The 18,831-nt window shown below is 47.6% G+C and overlaps 2 protein-coding genes across 4 annotated transcripts in view; both read right to left on the minus strand.

Moving 5' to 3' along the window:
* The window catches only part of LOC139674300 (uncharacterized), a 45,591-nt gene that overhangs the window by 10,660 nt on the left and 16,100 nt on the right, over positions 1-18,831 (minus strand). For all 3 annotated transcript variants that reach the window (XM_071560488.1, XM_071560489.1, XM_071560487.1), the window contains exons 7-8: positions 12,818-12,972; positions 11,491-11,544 (exon numbers count right to left, since the gene is read on the minus strand). In XM_071560488.1, the coding sequence (XP_071416589.1) occupies positions 11,491-11,544; positions 12,818-12,972 (209 nt within the window). The remainder of the gene's footprint in view (positions 1-11,490; positions 11,545-12,817; positions 12,973-18,831) is intronic.
* XIRP1 (xin actin binding repeat containing 1) lies at positions 1,259-9,894 on the minus strand. Its single transcript, XM_071560486.1, has one exon. It carries the CDS (start codon positions 9,892-9,894, stop codon positions 2,215-2,217), a length of 7,680 nt encoding a protein of 2,559 aa, XP_071416587.1. The 3' UTR covers positions 1,259-2,214.

Below are 18,831 nucleotides of genomic sequence, written 5' to 3' on the forward strand. Positions count from 1 at the left end.
GCAACCTGTTTGCAGCTTAGTAAAACTGCTCCACAGTAGTCCTTCAACAGAATGAAACAAATGTATGTGATGGCCATCCTGAAACAAGCTGAGAGGGAAATAAATAAGGATAAGAAAGGAGTGTTGGGAAAATTTTGAAGAGAAACTCCAGATAACCAACTCTCCCTTATTTTTGCAGTTGGTCCGGCTGAAAAGTATTGCAAAGGTTTAAACAGTTTGGGTTTTTTTCTGATGGCCTGAAACCAGATATGCTCAGTTTATCTGTTCTTCTAGCTCAACTTTCAATGTGTACTTTGGTGGAACTGAAAATGATGTTCTTACTCTTCTTTTGGCACTCCTTACTTTCAAATTTATGGGGTTCTAGATGTAAATCAATGAGTTCTGGGTATATACCTGTTTTTTGGGAAGGAAGCAGAACTCCTACAGGGTCTGCAACATCCTGAGCAAGATGTGTGATGCAAGATGATATTTTCTATTTTAAAACCTGGCTATGGACTCAGGAACATGGAGGGGTGGACTCTGAACAGTCCCTTCCTCCCCAGTGTCCTGCTCTTAGTGCATTAGTGTGGGCTCTTTTTCTTAGAGGAAAAAGGCAAACATTACCCATGACAACTTACTGATGGGTTGTTTTGGAATTGGGTTACTGTCCCATTCTCAGAAAGATAAACTGATGTACTGAGAGATGAGATGACTTGCCATAGATCAACCAAAAGGTCTAAGTCTGAGCCAGTCTGTAGGGCACAGCTCCCTGAGAAACCATCCAGTCCCTGTCTAGGCTCCTCACATACCCCCACACCTGGAGCAAGCTCCTCGCTCACTTGCCTCACCCCCAAACTCAGTGTGATGTGAGTTGAGGCACAGCAAGGAGGAATGTCTGGTCCATCAGCTGCCCCTCCTCATGATGCTTACGGAGCCTTCTCCAGCCTCTGCTGCTTCTCACACAGCGAAAATGGGCACAGACAAGGGTTCAGACCTTTTTTTGGTGTACACATCCTACACAGCCTCCACACACCTACGCAGAGCCCTGGACTGGGGTGTCCATGTTGCCTTGGACTCAGTTTTTTAGACAAGAATATGAACGTTCCTTCTGCAGAGTTGATAATCCACCCACATTGTAAACAGATATAGACCAATTCCCTCCAGTGCTTTGGAGTGCTCTCAATTTGTGATTTAACTGGTCCATTGAGAGATGATTTCTAGGTAATTTGGAAGGAAACAGGCACTGAACAAAAGAAACTCAACCAGACCAAAGTATTTTTAGAGGTAATGTTTACCTTCAGAACGCAGCAATAGAAGTTAAAAAAAAAAAGAAAAAGCCACAAAATATCTAAAATCTTGGGTTGAGAATGTACAAAACAAAGTCATAATAATAAGAAAATTGCTTTACAAAGTCTCAAAGTGAATTTAAACAGTAAACATGTAGGAAAGCATGGAAAATCTAAAATAAGGGTTTTGTATATATTGAATAATAAATTACAATTCTAGAAAATAACAAAGGAAAGCAGTAACCATTCTGACTCAAGGAGAGAATCTTTCATAGCATCTTTCTTAGGGGGAATGGCATTGATAATACTGTAGGTCTTGGCTTGACAATTTCCAGTAGCATCAAACACTTTCCAAGAACCGAAAAATAAACTGATAAATACCTCCCCCCAAACCCCATAGTGACAGCAATTCAAGACTTTTTTTTTTACTTTTCTTTTCTTAATGGCTAAGAGAAAGCTTATCAAACCCACCCATCCATATGAGCTTGTGAATATATGTGTGTGTAGGATGCTCTTCTTAGAAAAAGAAGGTACCCTAAAGGTGTTTGTTTGCCAATGACTGGATTGGTTGGTTCAATCCTACCCAGCCTTCCTTCTGCAGTAGTTCAGAGAAGCCTGATCCAACACCACCAGCCCCCTGCCAAATGCTGGGGGAAGATACCCTAAGGTGCCCACGGATGGATTTTCCCCTTGTGCTTCTAAGAGTGCCAGGATTCTGGGTTGTGGTGCAGCATCAAGTCTGTTGGGTTGGCCAGGTGAGGGCTGTTCTCCTGCAGTTTCAAGGCAGACTGCATTTGTCCTGTCTGTATGCAAACATCAAGACGATGACCCTGAGAAGTCCTTAGGGTGTAGGTGAATCCCTGTGTGTGTTGTGGATGAAATAGGAGTAGTGTTTATTGTGGCCTTTGTCTTCTGCTTCAAAGAGTCCTCTCTTGCTCTCCAGAATCTCCTATTTCTTTGGCTTGGAGTTGCCAAAGGTGACAAAAACCACTCCTGGCTCCTGAAAGCTCCCATTGGAGTGGAAGTCTTCGGCTGGGCTCTTCAAGTACCTCCGAAACATGGGTGAGGCAGACACCTCATACTGGGGATGAGCAACCACATCACATGTGGAAGATGTTTGTGTCTCAGATTGCTTGGTGACTGTGGTGGACGAAGTGATGATTTTATTTCCAAACTGGTCCATTTCCTCGTACTGCTCCATGACAGTCCGGGTGGCTCCATAGAGCTTGGAGCCATCAGGCCCTGTCTGCAGCTCCAAGATGCTTTTCTGCCTCCGTGGATTTTGTGGGCTGGAGACATTCAGGGAGGAGTATTCTGAAAAGCTTCCTTTCTTCCCACAGTGGCAGCTGTCTTTGGAGGTGTCCAGAGAGCCCTTCTCTTTGTCACTGATCGGATGGTTGGCATTGCCAAGGGTGTGCTGTTTAATTGAGCTCAGCCCAGCTTTTGCTTGGGTGGGGTCTGGTCCCTTCTCTAAGGGTTTCGTGTCATGCCCAGTAGACCCAGCTGATGGATGGTTAATGGAGCCAAAGCTGTTCTGAGCAAAAGCACCCCTCTTTCCTGGAGAGTCAAGACAGTCTGGGGAAGGGACATCCTGGGGGGAATGCACTGTCCTGGGTGATTCTGATGGTTTCCTGGCAGCAGACTCGATGGAGATGTAGGAGGGGGAGGAGGGAGAGCTGACACGAGACTGGATGAGGCGAGGCACCTCCAGCTCTGCCTTGGTTGCCTCGGTCTTTTCTGCCACCTTTATGCCTTCCACAGATGCTGTTTCCCCTGTTTCCAGTGTGACTTCTTCCTGCTTGGCTTTGCTTGAGACAATGCTGATCTTATGGATATTGCTACTGCTCACAGAGCTTTGGGTGTTCCCCAGGGACTCCTTGAAAAGCCCTGACAGGCCTGCAATGTCTGACTCAGACTTGAGGCTAGAAACAGAATAAATAGCTTTCTTGATAGCCTCCTCAATGTCCAGGATCCGAGCAAGTGTCTGTTCCTTAAGGTGCATGATCTCAGCACTTGCTCGTTCCAGGTCCTCAAAAACCAACTCCACTGGGGAGACACTGTCAGTGTCCTCTTTTGTCAGTGCCTCAGCTTTGTCCTGTTGCTGGGCCTGCTGGGCCTTCTGATGAACAACCCACTCAGGGATCTTCTCAAAGAAGCTCTTGAGAGCTTTCACATCCACTTTGTTTGTCTCCTCCTCAAACTCCTTCACTCGAGTCAAGATCTCTTGTAGCTGCTCCTGTCTCCTGAGGTTTTCAAAGATCTCCATAGCCTCCTTGACATTGCCTTTCATGATCTCCTCCTTGTGTACTGACAGCCTCTTCCGACGCTCATCTTCTGTCTCTCTCATTTTTTTTTCTCTCATAACAACCACTGGCTTCTGCTGGGCAAGTGTCTCTGCCTCTCCATCAGGACATTTCACTGGCCAACTATTCACCTGCTGTTGCTCCTCAAAGGAGTTCAATGACTGCTGATGGAAGGACATTGAATGAGACATTTGCCTCCTCTCATGCACCTGCTGCACAACTCTCTGACTATCCCACAATCCATAAGAATTAGATCCACTTTCCCTTTCCACCTTGGATGAGGAATTTTTTGCAATGTCACCTCTCTTTGGAGAAGTGGTCTGACCCACAGGGGAGGTTCTTGGCTCGGTTTTGCCTGGCCCATTATTTGTCTGTGCTCTTCCAGGACAAGTTGGAGGTGATAGTGAAGAGCACCCGTTCTCATCTTGGCACAGCTCTTTGTGCTTCTGAGCCACCTCACCTGGGTGTTTCCTCGGAGCAGCTGCTTTCTCACTCATTCCCTGGTTGACTTCAAAACTAGCCACTCCATTTTTTATTGGCTTTGGAGTCTTAGCACTCTCTGGTTCCACCTTTCCTTGTCCTGCTTTGCTGGCCTTGTACTTTTCTTCTGCTATTTGAAGAGGGGTTTTGGCAGGGTATTTTGGCACCTTTCTGTCCAAGTTTGTACCCTGAACTGTGACAGTTTTCTTCACAGAGGTCTCTAAATTGCAGCATTTTGCCTGAACCTCCTCATAGCTTGATTGTTCATGAACTTCCATGCAGTTTAATCCCAGCTCCGTGTGGGAAGGCTTTGGCATGCTGATCTCCCTCAAGCCTGAAGGTTTTGGAGGCAGGGGTGGAGGGATGGGTTTGGTCGATCTGCTTGTGCTGTTACTTGCAGAGACAGAATGTGCCTCATGTGAGAGGTGCTCAGGTTTTGGAGGGGGAACAGGTTTTTTCCTGTGTGGAGCAGTAATTTCTGGCTTTGGAGGAGTCCTGGGCTTCTCTGCAGGACTTTGATCACTGGATTTGCAGGACAGAGAAGGGAGAGTAGGAAGAGGGGGCTGGAGTGGTGCAGAGCATCCTTGGGCTTCATCTTTACTGGTTGGTAATGGAAAGGCACCTTCTCTTGCTGCTTTAGTTGAGGGTGGGCAATGTTCTGCTTTCATCACAGCAACTGGGGGAGGAGGAGGAAAGTCATTATCAGCCTGTGACCCTGAAGCCACTACAGCAGTCTGGTTACTAGTGACTTGAGTCTCATTTTTCTTTTTACACACAGAATAGGACTGCCCTGCATTTCTGTATATCATAGCAGCTTTAAAGTCCCCTCTGGAGACATTAACGTTAGACTTTTCCAGCGACTGAAGTGTGGCCTTTAAATTACCTCGGACAACATCCTCCTTTTCTACCAGGCGCTGTTCTGTGGCGGCACTTTGCAGTGCTCTGATAGCTGTCTGCACATCCCCTCTGACAACAACATCTCTTTCTTCTTGCACTGATTGCTCTTTGTAATCAGACTCAACACAAGGGTTTATATAGGTTTTCACAGGTGTGGCAGTATAAAGGCCATCCTTAATGCTAAAATCTCTACTAGGCACAACTTGGATTTCCTGGCTCAATAGTTGTCCGCCCTGTACTTCCTCAGAAGCACTGACCTTTTTGTGTGATGCTACACTCTTCTGAGACACGCTTGTGTGGGTCTTGGATGCCTCCTGGACTCTGGTGGTGGTGGTCCTGGTGGCAGTGCTGCTGCTCTCCTGCTTGGTGGATGAAGAGTCCTGTTGGTGTACGGTTGATTGAAGGGTCATTGTCCCCTGTGTGCTGACTGTCTGCTGCCTGCAGGCTGTGTGGACCTCCTCCCTGTTCCTCTGGAACTTACTCTGGACATGGTGTTGAATGTTTTTTGCTTCTGCTGTTGCCAGCCTCAGGCTTTGCATTGCAGCCTGGAGATCACTCCCAAGAGCTTTTTCTTCTGTCTGAGTCTGGCTTGCTCCCCCAGTCACCATAGTTGGCTGTTTCCCATCCACTTCTGCCCTCTGAGCTGTCACTTGTGTTGGAAATGTGCTTTGCATCATAGTTTTGGGTTCCTTCAAATGAGCAGTGGTGGCTTCTTCTTTCTCTGCCTTCTTGCTATCATCGGCCACCCTTTGGATCGACCTTGTAGTCACTTTGAGCCCTCCAGACAGAATTTCTTCCTTTCCCATCACTGTGGGCAGGGGCTTCCCAAGACATTGCACAGTGGTGCCTGTCACACCTGCTGCATGCACAGCCTCTCTCCCTAACACACCCTCTCTGCCCGTGCTTTCACATGCAAATCCCTTTTTTGCTCCCTCCGTAACCCCTGGCTCAACTTCTGCAATTACTTTCCCAATTTGTTCTTTATTTGCTAAGATACTGATGTTAGCCCCATGCACAGCCCCTGAGGCACTTTCATCTGTCTCCTGCTCTGCTTGGGAATTGATGAGGGATTGTATCTCTGACTCCTGCTGGAGATTCTTCAGGTAGCTGAGATCTCCCTTCTCAATGCAGCTTGCAAAAAGTTGGACATTTCCTTTCTCATTGTCCTCCCGTTTGATGGTTGCTGCTGCTTTCTGCTCCTGAGAAGAAGCCAACAGGTTCCCAATTGTTGACTTCACATCCCCCTTGATGACTTTCTGCTGGACAGAATGGAACAGGAGGGAGTAGAGAGTCATCTTCACTGATCCCGACTTTGTCTCTTGTAAGACCATCCCCTTTTTGATGGAAGCGTCTTGACTGAGGAGGCCCTGTAAAGCCTTTGCTACATCTCCACTCAAGTCCTCTTTGACAGCTTCACACTGGTCCAGCAGCTGCAATGGGCTTACTTTGATCTTGCCATCTCTGTCCTCCTCCACCAGCACACTCTGTGCTTCCACATTGGTTCTGTGCAGGAGCTGCAGCATAATCCTTTGCAAATGGCCTCCCACAACCTCCTCCTTCAGGATCTCTGGAGCTCCCGGGCTGCTGAGCTGGTACTTCACCATCTTCACACTCTCCATATCATTGGCTTCAATGAGGATCCCATCATGCTGGATCGCCTGGCAACTGCAGAGAGTCTCTAAAGTCTCTTTCATGGTTCTTTCTTTCAGTTCTATTTCTATGCTACCTTCAGAAGCACTGAATTTATCCAAGGGTGTGCTCTCGAAGAGCCATGTTGTGCTTTTCACATCTGCACGAGGGATCTCTTCTTGGGCCCCAGCACTGGCTGTCACCTCTGTGTCCTTAAGGGTGTCCATTGGCTGAGTTTCAAACAACCAGGTGCAGCGTTTCACATCCCCTTTCTGGCTGTCCTCTCTCTGCACTGTGCTCATGGATGAGCTTCTCTCTGCATCACCATACAGGGAGTCCACAGGATGGTTCTCAAAAAGCCAAGTGGATGTTCTCACATCACCCCTCTGAACGTCACTGACACTGACCATCCTCACGTACTTCTTCTGGCCCACTTGCTGGGACTCAAAGAGCTGCTTGTTGGACTGAACATCTCCTTTCTGCACATCATCTACAGTTCTAGGCACAGACAACTTTCCCCCTGAGAAGGAGTCAAGAGGCTCTGTTTCAAATCTCCACCGGGCAGCCTGGACATCTCCTTTCTTGATGTCCTCTTGGGTGACAGCCCTGATCACAAACACCTCTTCCTCCTTTTTGATTTGATCCAGTGGCTTAGTTTCAAACAACCACCGGGCGCCTTTCACATCACCTTTCATGATTTCTTCTTTCTTCACTGAGGTGACCTCATGGTATCTCCCCTCTTTGTCCTGGATAGCATATAAGGGTTGGCTTTCGAAGAGCATCGTGCAGGACTTCACATTAGCTTTGCTCATGGTTTCTTTCTGGATCTTCTGGAGCTCTGTCTCATCCACTCGGTCATGGATTTGGTCAAGGGAGTAGGTCTCAAATACGAATCTCTTTCCTCCATCTCCCCCCTTGATATCCTTCTCTGGAGGGATTTCCTGGATGCCCTCAGAGTTATCCTTCAGGGTATCCATGGGGTAGTTCTCAAAGAGCCACGTGAACTTGTGCACGGATCCAGCTTCAATTGTCCCAGCATCCTTCTGGGATTTTGGTTTGGTGACTGTATCCAAGGGCTTAGCTTCAAAGAACTCCTTCACTCTGGACACTTCCCCAGACTGTATCTCCACACGACTGGAATACCGCATGGTTTTTTTCCTGTCAGCCTCGCTGACAATGCTGCTGCCCAAGGGTTCAGTCTCAAATAGGTGTCGAACAGTTTTGACATCAACTCCCTGTAATTCCTCCTGACTGTATGCCTTGCTGACTTGCAAATACTGCTCCTCCTGACCTTTCAGGGAGTCCAGGGGTTGAGTCTCAAACATCCAGGTGTATGACTTCACATCAGCTTGGGGCACACTGCTGTCCTCCTCCTGCTTCTTTTCAGCCTTCTCATACAGGGTATGCATGGGCTGGGTCTCAAAAAGCCACCGGCAAGTCTTCACATCCCCCCGCTGGGAGACCTCCCGCTTCACTGAGGGATGCTCCTCACCTTCCATGGCTTTGTGATGAATGACATCCATAGGCTGAGTTTCAAAGAGCCACTTGGCTGTTCTGACATCACCAGCCACCACCTCTTGCTTTGTGATCCCCCGTATTATATCCACTTTCTTGATGCTTTCATCAAACTGGTCCAGGGGCCTGGTTTCAAACATCCACTTGTAGTTCTTGACATCACCACTGACAATCTGCTCTCTGCTCACAGAGGTGACTTCATGGAAATTGCCAAAGCTATCCTTGATGGCATACAGAGGTGTTGTCTCAAACAGGATTTGGTTGGCTTTGACGTTGCCAGCTGGAATCTTCTCCTCCTCTTTGGTGATGGGCTCAGCATCAGCCTGCTTAATGCTGTCTAAGGGGAGAGTCTCAAAAAGGGTCTTGAAAGACTTCACATCCCCTTTCACTGCCTCTTCCATGCTGGTGGCTGGAATTTCTTCCTCAAATGCCTTGGAGATGTTGTCAAGCGGACAGGTCTCAAAGACATGTTTTCTTTGCTTCACATCTCCTTTCTCCTCTGCTGAAAGCTCTACTTTCTTTAAACGTCCCACCTCAAAATTGTCTTTCAGGGTTTCCATTGGCTGTGTCTCAAATAGCCAGAGAGTGGATTTCACATCACCTCCAATGACTTGTTCTTTGGCTACAACACTTTCTGAATCTTCTCCTTTCAAGGAGTCGAGAGTCTGGGTCTCAAAGAGCAGTCGCTGCTTAGTGACATCTGCCCCTGTGACAAAATCTGTCGAAACCTTGAAGTCTTGTTCTTCAACTGTGATTTCTCTAATGGCATCCAGAGGCTGAGTTTCAAATATCCACCTTGCTCCACTGACATCTGGCCTTCCAATTTCTTCCAATGAAATCCCACGGATTATTTGCACTTTAGAAGTGTCCTTGTTGATGGTATCCAAGGGTTGAGTCTCAAACAGCCAGCGAGCCGTTCTGACTGCATTGCTCTGAATTTCTTCTCGGCAGACAGACTTGATTTCATGGATAGTCCCAGTTTTGTCTCTGATGGCACAAAGGGGCTCCGTTTGGAAGAGCCTGACAGTCTTCTTAACATCACCTTTTAGCTCCTGGATTTCTGACTTGAGTTGTAGGATGCTCTTCTCCTCCACTGAGGAGCAGCGTCCTATAGCATCCAGAGACTGTGCTTCAAAGAGCTGTGTGGCCCCTTTCACATCACCTCCCTGGAAAGGCTCCTTGAGAACTGCCTCCTGCACTTCAGTTTCATCTGAATACAGTTTGTTTAATGTGTCTAGTGGTTGGGTTTCAAAAAGCCACCGGGCAGTACGAACATCCCCCTTGGCAAGGTCTGTTTCTGACACCTTGGCTGATGTTGACAGGCTGTATCCATTGATTGACTGGTTTTCAAACCTCAGGGAAGTATTTTTCACATCCCCACCAGGAATGATCTCTTCTTCTGCCAGCTTCTTGGTGGCTTGGTGGTCCCCAATGGAGTCAAGTGCCCAGTTCTCAAAAATCCAGCGCATGGACTGAACCTCTCCTGGCAGAACTTTATCCAGGTTCACAGAGGCCTGTGCATTGGGATCTTCAGTATTAAGCATTTCTGCCAGGTCCTCAGTCACGGCTTCTTCCAAGTTTTTCCTGAGCTCAGGATGCATGTGTCTGTAGAGCCTCTTCAGCTCGTTCACCTGGCGCTGCTGGTAGAACTTGGAGAAGGCTTGCTTTGGAGGAGGCACAGGGAGCGCGTTGAGATCCTGACTCCCTGGAGCGATGACCTGGACTGAGCCAACAGCGGGAGGGGGAGGCAAGTCGTCTTCCATTTTCTTGATGGCAACTTTAGACGATTTCTGAGCTTCTGACATCTTTGGGGAAACAGTTTTAAATGTCAGAATCATCTCTTACCCGCCAACCCCAAGGCCGTTAATAGTGAGAACGGCAAAGGGAAAAGCCAACAAGGGAATTCCATGCACCTACTAAGCTCCATACCTTTGGTTCAGTAGCACACAGCACTCCAGAACATCACACCACTGCACACGCTCCAGGCTTGGTGTTAGCAATGGTTCCACTGCAACGGCTCAAAGCAAGGTCTCTAATCCAGGTGAGATGGTTAGTCTACAGTCCCCAGGATTCAGTCCAGCTACAGCATAACAGAGGTGCCAGATTGGGACTGTGCCACCAAGAGAGAGTGACCACAAGAATGACATGAAAAAGGCTGTCTTAAAGTAGTGAGCTATAAGTTAACTTCTCCCTCCTGCTCCCAGGTGTCCAGGGCAGTGAGAGGGCCTGCAGGGAGCCTGGGAACACAGGATATGGGTGCAGGAGAAAGTCAAGGAGCTGTTTGTGACGAGATCTCCAGAAGTACGGAGAGAGAGAACAAAAGTGTCAAACTGAGCTGATGAGGCTGGGTAGTGAGGTAGCACAATGAGCTTTAGGTAGCACCATGGGCTGCCCACTGGCTCAGGAGGGAGGGCTTGGGGAAGGAAGGCCTGGGGAAGGAAGGAATCCAATCAGTGATTTCTTCTGTTGGACTCATGAATGTATATCCCATGTCACCATTTACACAAGAATAGATGGACAGTTATACAATCAGAGAGAGACTTGAATAAAGCTCTTCTCACTTGCAGACTTGTGCAGCTATGGGACTAACTAAACTAAGGTTTGTGAACTGCTGGAAACAGCAGGCCAAATTCTGTGCTTGCTTAGGAGGAAAAGCAGGGCTAAGGGATCAGAGGTTGGGGTAACACCCATAGCTGGGTGCCAGGAAAGTTAAACCTGGTTATACTCAGTCAGTCTGAGCTCAGCTCATATTCACAGCAGTGAACAGAAGGGCTGTGGTTGTCCAGCCTACCTTTGAGCCTCCCTTTCTGCATTTTTGCTCCTTAGTTTGGAAATCCTAAGCACAGAACACTGAACTGAGTACCTGTAACCTGCTCTGCCGGGGCTTTTATCCACAGGGAAGGTAGCTGAAACCTTTAATCACTGTTTAAAAGAGACTGTAATCCTGGTGGCTTTCCTTTCAGTAAACAGATCTGCTGATCCTTGGCATGCCTGTGCAGTTACGTCTGTGGAGTTATGCCTGGAATATTATTAGTTGTTGCTCAAAGCAATGGAGCGCAGTGTTATTTCACTCTGTTACACGCAGATTGTTCTGGCTAAAAATAAGTTTTGAACATTAGTAAAAGAAACCCACACTCAGAATACCAAAATAAGCACATTTTGCAGCAAGTGTAAAATGCGAATCTTTCGCATGAGCCAACTTACTTTGAATGCACTTTTTAAAATAAGGGGGATTTTTTTGTTCTCTGCAGAACTTCTGAACATGGGGAAGGGTGACTGAGCAGCTGATAGCTATATTCAGTATGAAAGTGCTCCTTGCTGCCTTTTGTGGGTATTTAAATCGCACTCACAGGCCACAAATATTTGGTTAGATAACGGTGCTTATCTTAAATGTTTCCTACCTTGCTTTTTTCCTGTCTTCGGGGAGAGTGAATGGAGTTGTCCTTCACAGTAGTCTGTAAAAGAAATGAGGAGAAATGACATTTAACTGCATAGGAAGACACATTATCTATATCTATATATTTATGTATTTATGTGTATTAAGGTATATACCAACTACAGAGACCTGAAAACCATTGCAGGCCAGATTTTCTTTTTTGATTCACTGACAATTCTGCACAGGTGAGAAAAACAATCCTATTCCAGGTTGATCAAAAATATGTTTCCTATACTCTCAGTCAATAAAAAAACCCTAAAAACCTATTCTAGAGTTAGGGGAAATCAAAACTAACGCTGATGTCTCCAAAGTTTGATTTAGCCCATATTTTTTTAATGCATATTTTTTTGAAAATTAAACCTGATCTACATTTGTAATTGAATTATGGATGTGCAATTAATTGTTCTGGATTTTTAAAAATTTCTTAGGCTTCTAACCAATTGTAATTTTTCAGTTGCAGTCTCCTCTCATTTATTTTCGACTGGGACTGCTTCAATCTGGACTCCTCCAGTACAGATCCCTCAGACACACTCAAGAGACTGAACATTTCTAAACAGGGACCCCATAAAAGACTGAGAGTGGGAGGGAGCATGAACGTCCCTGCAGGAAAGGTCTAGGTATGAAATCCCATCCCACATTACTCTTGGATCACCAGCGAAACTGGGAAAATGGAGAAAATGTGCCTCATAACCCTTATAACTTTAATTATCCTATGTCCCATTGATCAGCCTGGAGTGGAGGATTAAATCCCTGGATTCCAGACTAAGGACCATAAGCAGAGGAACATGGGGAGGTTGCACTATAAAGTTATGCCAGAGTGTGGCATATATGGACATATATGTGTGTGTGTGTAGGGATGGGGATGACATGGAGATGTAGGTGTTGCTCTGTGCCAAGTATTTCCATGAATGTGAGTGTGTAAATATATTTGTGCACATAAAGAAGACATCTTATGTATAAATAAGCTATATGGGCTAGTGGATGTAGATGTGTGTGTGCTTGGTATGTATGTGCATGACTGAATTTAAGGTGTATATAACATGTGTATGTTTTTACACAGCTTATAAATACCATACACACATATCAACACCTCTGCTAACATTTATCAACCATTGGATAAAATTGGCAAGTGACAAGGGAAAGATGGTCATTTTTGGAAAAACAAACGCTGTGTTTCTGCATATTTAAGAAACCAGACACGTTCTCTCTCACCCTCTTACAACCACTTGCTGGGGCGGGACATTGTTGGGATGCCGCTGGTGCTTTGTGTGGGGGAGGATGTTGGTGCTTACCGGCTGTGCGGGGCTGCCGGCGTCAGCAGCAGCTGTCTGCGAGAGATACAGAGCCGACAGCTCCTTCACGGAGGGTGCAGAGGACCTCCCTCGTCCTTGCTGAAGTATGTGGATAGTGTTGTCTGATGTGTCTAAAAATGACCGTGTCCGATCATCTGAAACAGGGACAGACGTGCGTGGTGAGCTACGGGACAAAGGCGGGAGGGCAGGGCCAGTCTGGACCGTGAGCATCGCTTACCACGGGCTCTGCAATGCCCCTGGGAGCTCCTGCCTTGGTCCCCCAAAACTTAGCATCCTGCCCTTTTGGTTCAGCAAGAAAACACAGACATTCCGACCTTTCTTCATGGCTGAAATGGATTTTGAGCCTGGGTGAGAGTAACAGGTTCGGCAGTGATCTGATGCCACCGTCCTGCTCGTGGGGCACAGTGCCCACACACATTCCGGACAAGGCCATCACCAAACACCGGCGAATCAGAGGAGGAGTTACACATGTTCAACGTGAGCCAATTCCCACTTATTTTGCTCTGTGGCCACACCACTCTCCTATGGGTGTGCCCTCACAAGCAGTTATATCCATTTACCTTCACCTCTTCCCTGGGAAACCATTACAGGAAATGAAGAGATGAAGAGGCTATGAGACTTGCCCCAGGTTGTAGCAGGGAGCCTTTGGCAGAGCCAGAGGACCAAATCCTACTTTCAATTTAGAGATCAGATATTTTGAGCTTCATCAGCTCCCACTGGGGCCCCCACTGAAGACCAGCATGGCATTGCTGAGATATTCAGCATTCCTTCTGCCTTTGTTCAGATGTCTGCCATGAAGGTGACTACAGCTGAGGTTGCCCTTATCGGGTTCATAGAAAAATAGCCATCTGGGAAGGAGGTGATCTGTTAACCAGACCTTCTGGGGTCTGCACAGATGGACTGGATGATTGGAACAGTCACACACTTTGGGATGATGCTCAGGCCACGGTGCCTCATTCCTGTTGTACTCCATCCAAATACTTGGTCCTGATCACCCTAAAGAGCATGGACTTCCCCTCCCACTGAGGATGGAAGCTGAGTCCATCCCCAGAGAGAGGTTCATGTCAAAATGAATGGATTTAATGCTGATGGCCAGCTCCATCTCCCCTCCCAGACATACATAGAGCTTTATTCCTATATAATGCATCTCCTTTTTCCAGGTTAGTCAGGGCTGTAATTTCTCTGTTACCACTGGAAAAACACGAGAAGGTTCTCCTGTTCTCTGCAGGCTTGCAGTGCTGCATTTGGATTTAGTAAGGTATTTGCAATGCTTTCTGTTTGAACAATGGGCTCTCTCTCCACAAATCCAGCTATTTCACAGCCAGAAAAGGGCTGATGTACTTTTTAATATGTGCACATTAGAAGCACTGCAATAATTCCAGCATTCTTTGCCCTCAGATCTTGGTCCCCAAATCATGAGAATTAGTAAATAATAAACCTAATGACTCTTTGCCTTTATGTTCTGCATTTTAAGTTCAGATTTTCCATTTTTTTCTCTAAATATATAAGGAAATGTACTCTGATTTTATTATAAATTGACAACAGCTAATGTTATACATTAACAGCTTTTCAGGGGCTGTTAGGTTTGTGCCCCTGTGGGCACAAACATGCAAGAAAAAGCCATGAAAAAAACAGCAGAGGGACCTCAGTGAGTTGTCAGACTCTGGCCAGTGTGTTGCCGGAAGGTGCCAAACCCCAAGATGTCTGTTGTCCTCTGTTCCAGCTGCTCCTGCAGATGTGCAGACATTTTGGTTTAAAACCAAGACTGGATACATGAGGAACTAGTGGGATGCAACACAGATTTAGCTGCCCAGTTCTGCTGAAGTTCACTGGGACACCAGAGGAGGAGATAAGAAGACATTTCTGTAATGCCTCTTTTTTTTTTTTTTTTTGCTAAGTCACCATGTAAATGTGGCACCTCTCACCCTGATTTCTGCTCTCCGCAGCTTAAACACTGAGTCAAAAGGCATTATCTGTCTACAGCCAGTGGAGACAGTGGCAAGGCTGGAGCAGACCTGGTACATCTTGAGATTGGCTATGAGGTTGCAAACATACTCTGGTTGCTTCACTTTCCCCCACTTAATTCAACACATTCCAAACTCTGACTAGGTCCTGGTTTTTTCAGAGGAACAGCACCCTGGAAATCATAGAATCCTGGAATGGTTTGGGTTGGAAGGAACCTTAGAGGTCATCTAGTTCCACCCCTCCTGCCATGGGCAGTGACACCTTCCACTAGACCAGGTAGCTCTGAGCCCTGTTCAGCTTGGCCTTGAACATATCCAGCATCCACAACTTCACTGGAAATCCTGTGCCAGTGCCTCACTACCCTCACAGTAAAGAATTTCTTCCTAATTTCTAACTTAACTCTCTCCTATTTTAAAACTGTGCCCCTTGTCCTAGGGAAATCAGGAGGGTCCTTGCAGCATTTGCTGAATGGGCTGCAGAAAGCTTTGAGGAGGGCTTTGAAAAATCTCGTGTGGGAATCTCTTGCTTTTCTCCTAAATTGCTGAATTACCTACTGGAAAGGCAAAAAGGGCTCCAATCAGTCTGGCAAACAGAAGCTTTCTTCCTTGCACAGTAATGAGGTTTGGCTAAGCCCCCCAGTAAGAGCAGTGGGGAGAGAGTGAGCCTTTCTAGCTTCAAAGCAGAAAGGAAACCAAGCCTTTCTGGCTGTGAAAATGAACAGAAGCCCTTGGCTCTCTTGAACCTCTAGGAGATGGGAGCACTTCATGGCAAGGCAAGGACCCTGCTTAGGCTGACACAAGTCAACTATGCTTAACCACTTCGGTGCGAAATGCTTAGCAAAAGCAACCCTATGTCCTAGAGCTGGGCTGGGGATGCTTAATGGTCTCCTCCCACCCTAGTCCATGGGTATTACTGCTGAGATGATATAATTTATATTGACCCATAGGCCTGTAGGTTGAGATACTGCACAAAGAAAAGCACTGTGCCCCTCCAGCCAGGAACGAACAATGCCACTGAAGGAAGATTTCCAGTCCATGCAGTGGAAAATAGCATAGCATCAGTGCTGCCTAGTCCTCCATCCGTTAGCTTGGATAGATGAAAGGCCACAGGGCTTGTTTTAATGACAGATATAATTAGATACAAGGCTTTTGTTGAAGCCATTCCCTTATCACTGCCTTTGTTTTCTTTTTTTTCCTTCCCTTTTCCTTTTTGACTTTTTTTGCAATGCACAGGCTGTGCACAGTCCTCTGTTTGCTTATCACTGCTCACAAACCCTCCTGCCTCAGACAGGGGCTGTTCCAACCCGCCGGGCAGGCGGCTGGCTCTGCGCTGCCACAAAGTCTGGTCGCTCCACACGTCTCTTCCTGACGAAAGAGGTTGCTGCCACTGTCCAAATTGCTAATTATAGATAAGAGCTAAAGAACAACAGTTCATTCTGCTAACGAGAAGGCTGAACTGTCACGTATGTGTGGAGAATGACATCCAAGCAGGACAGAGGACGTATCAGGAGTTGTGAGCAAGGTGCCGCTGCAGAGTCCCCCGGGAGAGAGCCGGGAGCTTCCCAGGTGGGAATGCTAAAGCAGACCAGGTTATGCAGACCAGGGTTAGGGTGTTATTTGTTGTGCACGAGATGGAAGTCCAGTCTGAACCCTGTGCTGGGCTCCGCATTTCTGCCTTCCTTAGCAAAAGGGCTCCTCTGGCTCGCTCGGCATCCGATCCAGGGCTGAGTGATGCATCCCGCGCAGCGCTGATTGACCAGCACTGACTGCAGCCCCAGGGACTTTAAACCAGATACTTCCAACGTTAAAGCATCGCCTGCAAGCTAAAATGGAGAGAAAGAGCTCCTGCAAACCCCCTCCTCCCGTCCCGCCCAGCGGCCGGCACCGCGGCCGACGGCGCTGCTGTCTAAGTGAAGGATGGAGGGAATGCTCCTCCCTGCTGGCGTTTGTCCGCAAAATGTCCTTCGTGCCAGTGTCTGGCGCCGGATGAATCTGCACATTTCGTGTGAGGGGCTGCAATGTTAGGACTGTCCATGGGGAGCAGCTGTCGGGTTTCTTGCTCTTCCCATGCCCAACCTATGTGCAGTTCGGGCTCAGTTTACAGCCTCCCTGCCCCGTAAGTTGCACCTCAGGCAGGCAGGGAGGGCTGTGGGACCTGAAAACTTGCAACAGGGGAAAAGAATTCCTTGTATTTGTTTGTACTTACTGATCTTTCAAGTCAGAGGGGGGAAAAGCAAGGCAACAGGGGAAAAAAGACTTAAATATTCATCTAAATGTTCACTCACTTCCTCTTCAATTATTGCCCAGGAATCCCTCAACTGCTCTGTCTCCTGCTGAAGATATTATTACAGGTCTCTTGAACCATAACCATGTTACATCTGACAGCCAATTCTGAACAAGTGGAAAACAAATCACTAACAAAACCTCTCCCTCCTGGCTCTCCCCTGAGAAAACCCCATCTCACCAGTAACACAACAGCTCTGTGTCACTCTGCTCTCTATTTAAATCACTCTATCCTATAAAGAAACAACGCTACCCACCTGTTGGTGTCCACCACCTCTGCCGCTGGCACTCCTTCACAGCTCCCACCACCAACCCCAGTGAGCTACTGAGTGCCTGAGTCACCTATTAAAAAAGGAAGCTGCAAGCTCAGCACCAGTCTCCCGGGTCGCCTGGCCAACCACATGTCATCGGCTTTACTCCCAAAATCAGCCACCCTGAGCAAACACAGCTGCTAAGCAAAGCCCTTTGTGTCGCCCTGTGCACCCCACGGGCAGTCGGTGAGCTGGGGGTTGTGTAACCAGCCCGAGCCCACTGGGGGCTCGCATGGGGCTTGCACAAATCAGAGGGAAAGGGATAGTCTAGTGGGGCAAGCTCTGCCCAGCGTCCCGTCCCTCTCTATCACTTGCTGAAGGGAGTGGTGCTGTGAGAGCATCTCACCCTGAATCCGGCATCCTCCATCGCCTACGCTGTCGCTGCCTGACATTGCTCCTCTGCAGGTCAATTTTGGGTTTGCCATGTTGGCTTCTGTACCTGGCATGCCCTGTGCTATGAAGCACAGATATGTTATGGTCTCACTCCTTGTTTGTGCATTCGGTGCATCCCATGGTGCAGGACTCAGAACTCAATACTCAAAGGCCAGTGGGAGCAAAGGGACCCATGTCCTGTATCAGATTAGCACTGGGAAAAATCAGGCCAGAAAACAAGTATTTCTTCCCATTGTGAAAGCAAACTTTCTTTTCCAAGGGGATGGAAGTGAACTGACATGGAAATGCTGCTGGGTTTGTGGTGCTCTGGGCTGGATGTTTCCTGAGAATTTGGGGCTGCTATTCCCCACTGCCTGGGATTAATGCTGGGCTACCCCAAATCATATGGTCACTACCAGCTCAGCCCCCTGACCCAGGCTGTATGACTGGTTGTGTGTCCCCATTCCCACCTGCTTGTCCCTGGCTTGCACGTCAGTGAAACATCAGCAGCTCACTGACCCCTCCTGAAGCTGGAAGTACATCCCTGCAGATGGGAACCTTGTTTTAAAGTGCCTCTGTCCTTGGATGTGGCAGCTGCATATGCAGAATCACATCTGTCCCATCCTCCTCCCAGCTTTTCTCCCCGGAGAATCAGTTCCCTGACAAAAGTGTCTCCTAATTATCAGCACTGCTCCAGGGCTGGGCTGGGGGAATTTACATGGATGGGTAAGCACCTACAAAAGCTGGCTGGGAAACCAGTGCTGCTGCTTAATCCAGGAGCCTGGCAGCCCATTGGGGGTGTTCAGTCAGTGAGGAAAGGTTTAAATCTCTGCCCCTACTCCTGTGCCAGTGGCACTGGTTCATAGGGAAGCTCTGCCAGAGGAGACACATGCTGAAGGAGGTGTGGAAAGTGGGGCAGGCTCCCTGCTGCTCCAGTTTGGAGGCTGCCAAAAAGGTGAGCAGGGAAGGGTAGTCCTGGGAGGGTGAGGATTTGAGGAGGGAAGAGCATCTTTTGCTATTTCTCAATGGCCTCATGACCCACTTGTGAGGCTTTAGAGCATGT

This window comes from Pithys albifrons, chromosome 7 (genome assembly GCF_047495875.1).
Source record: "Pithys albifrons albifrons isolate INPA30051 chromosome 7, PitAlb_v1, whole genome shotgun sequence".
NCBI lineage: Eukaryota > Metazoa > Chordata > Aves > Passeriformes > Thamnophilidae > Pithys > Pithys albifrons.

Bases quoted from the DNA above. Each gene is read 5' to 3' on its own strand.
- XIRP1 (XM_071560486.1), bottom strand. From the start codon at position 9,894: ATGTCAGAAGCTCAGAAATCGTCTAAAGTTGCCATCAAGAAAATGGAA.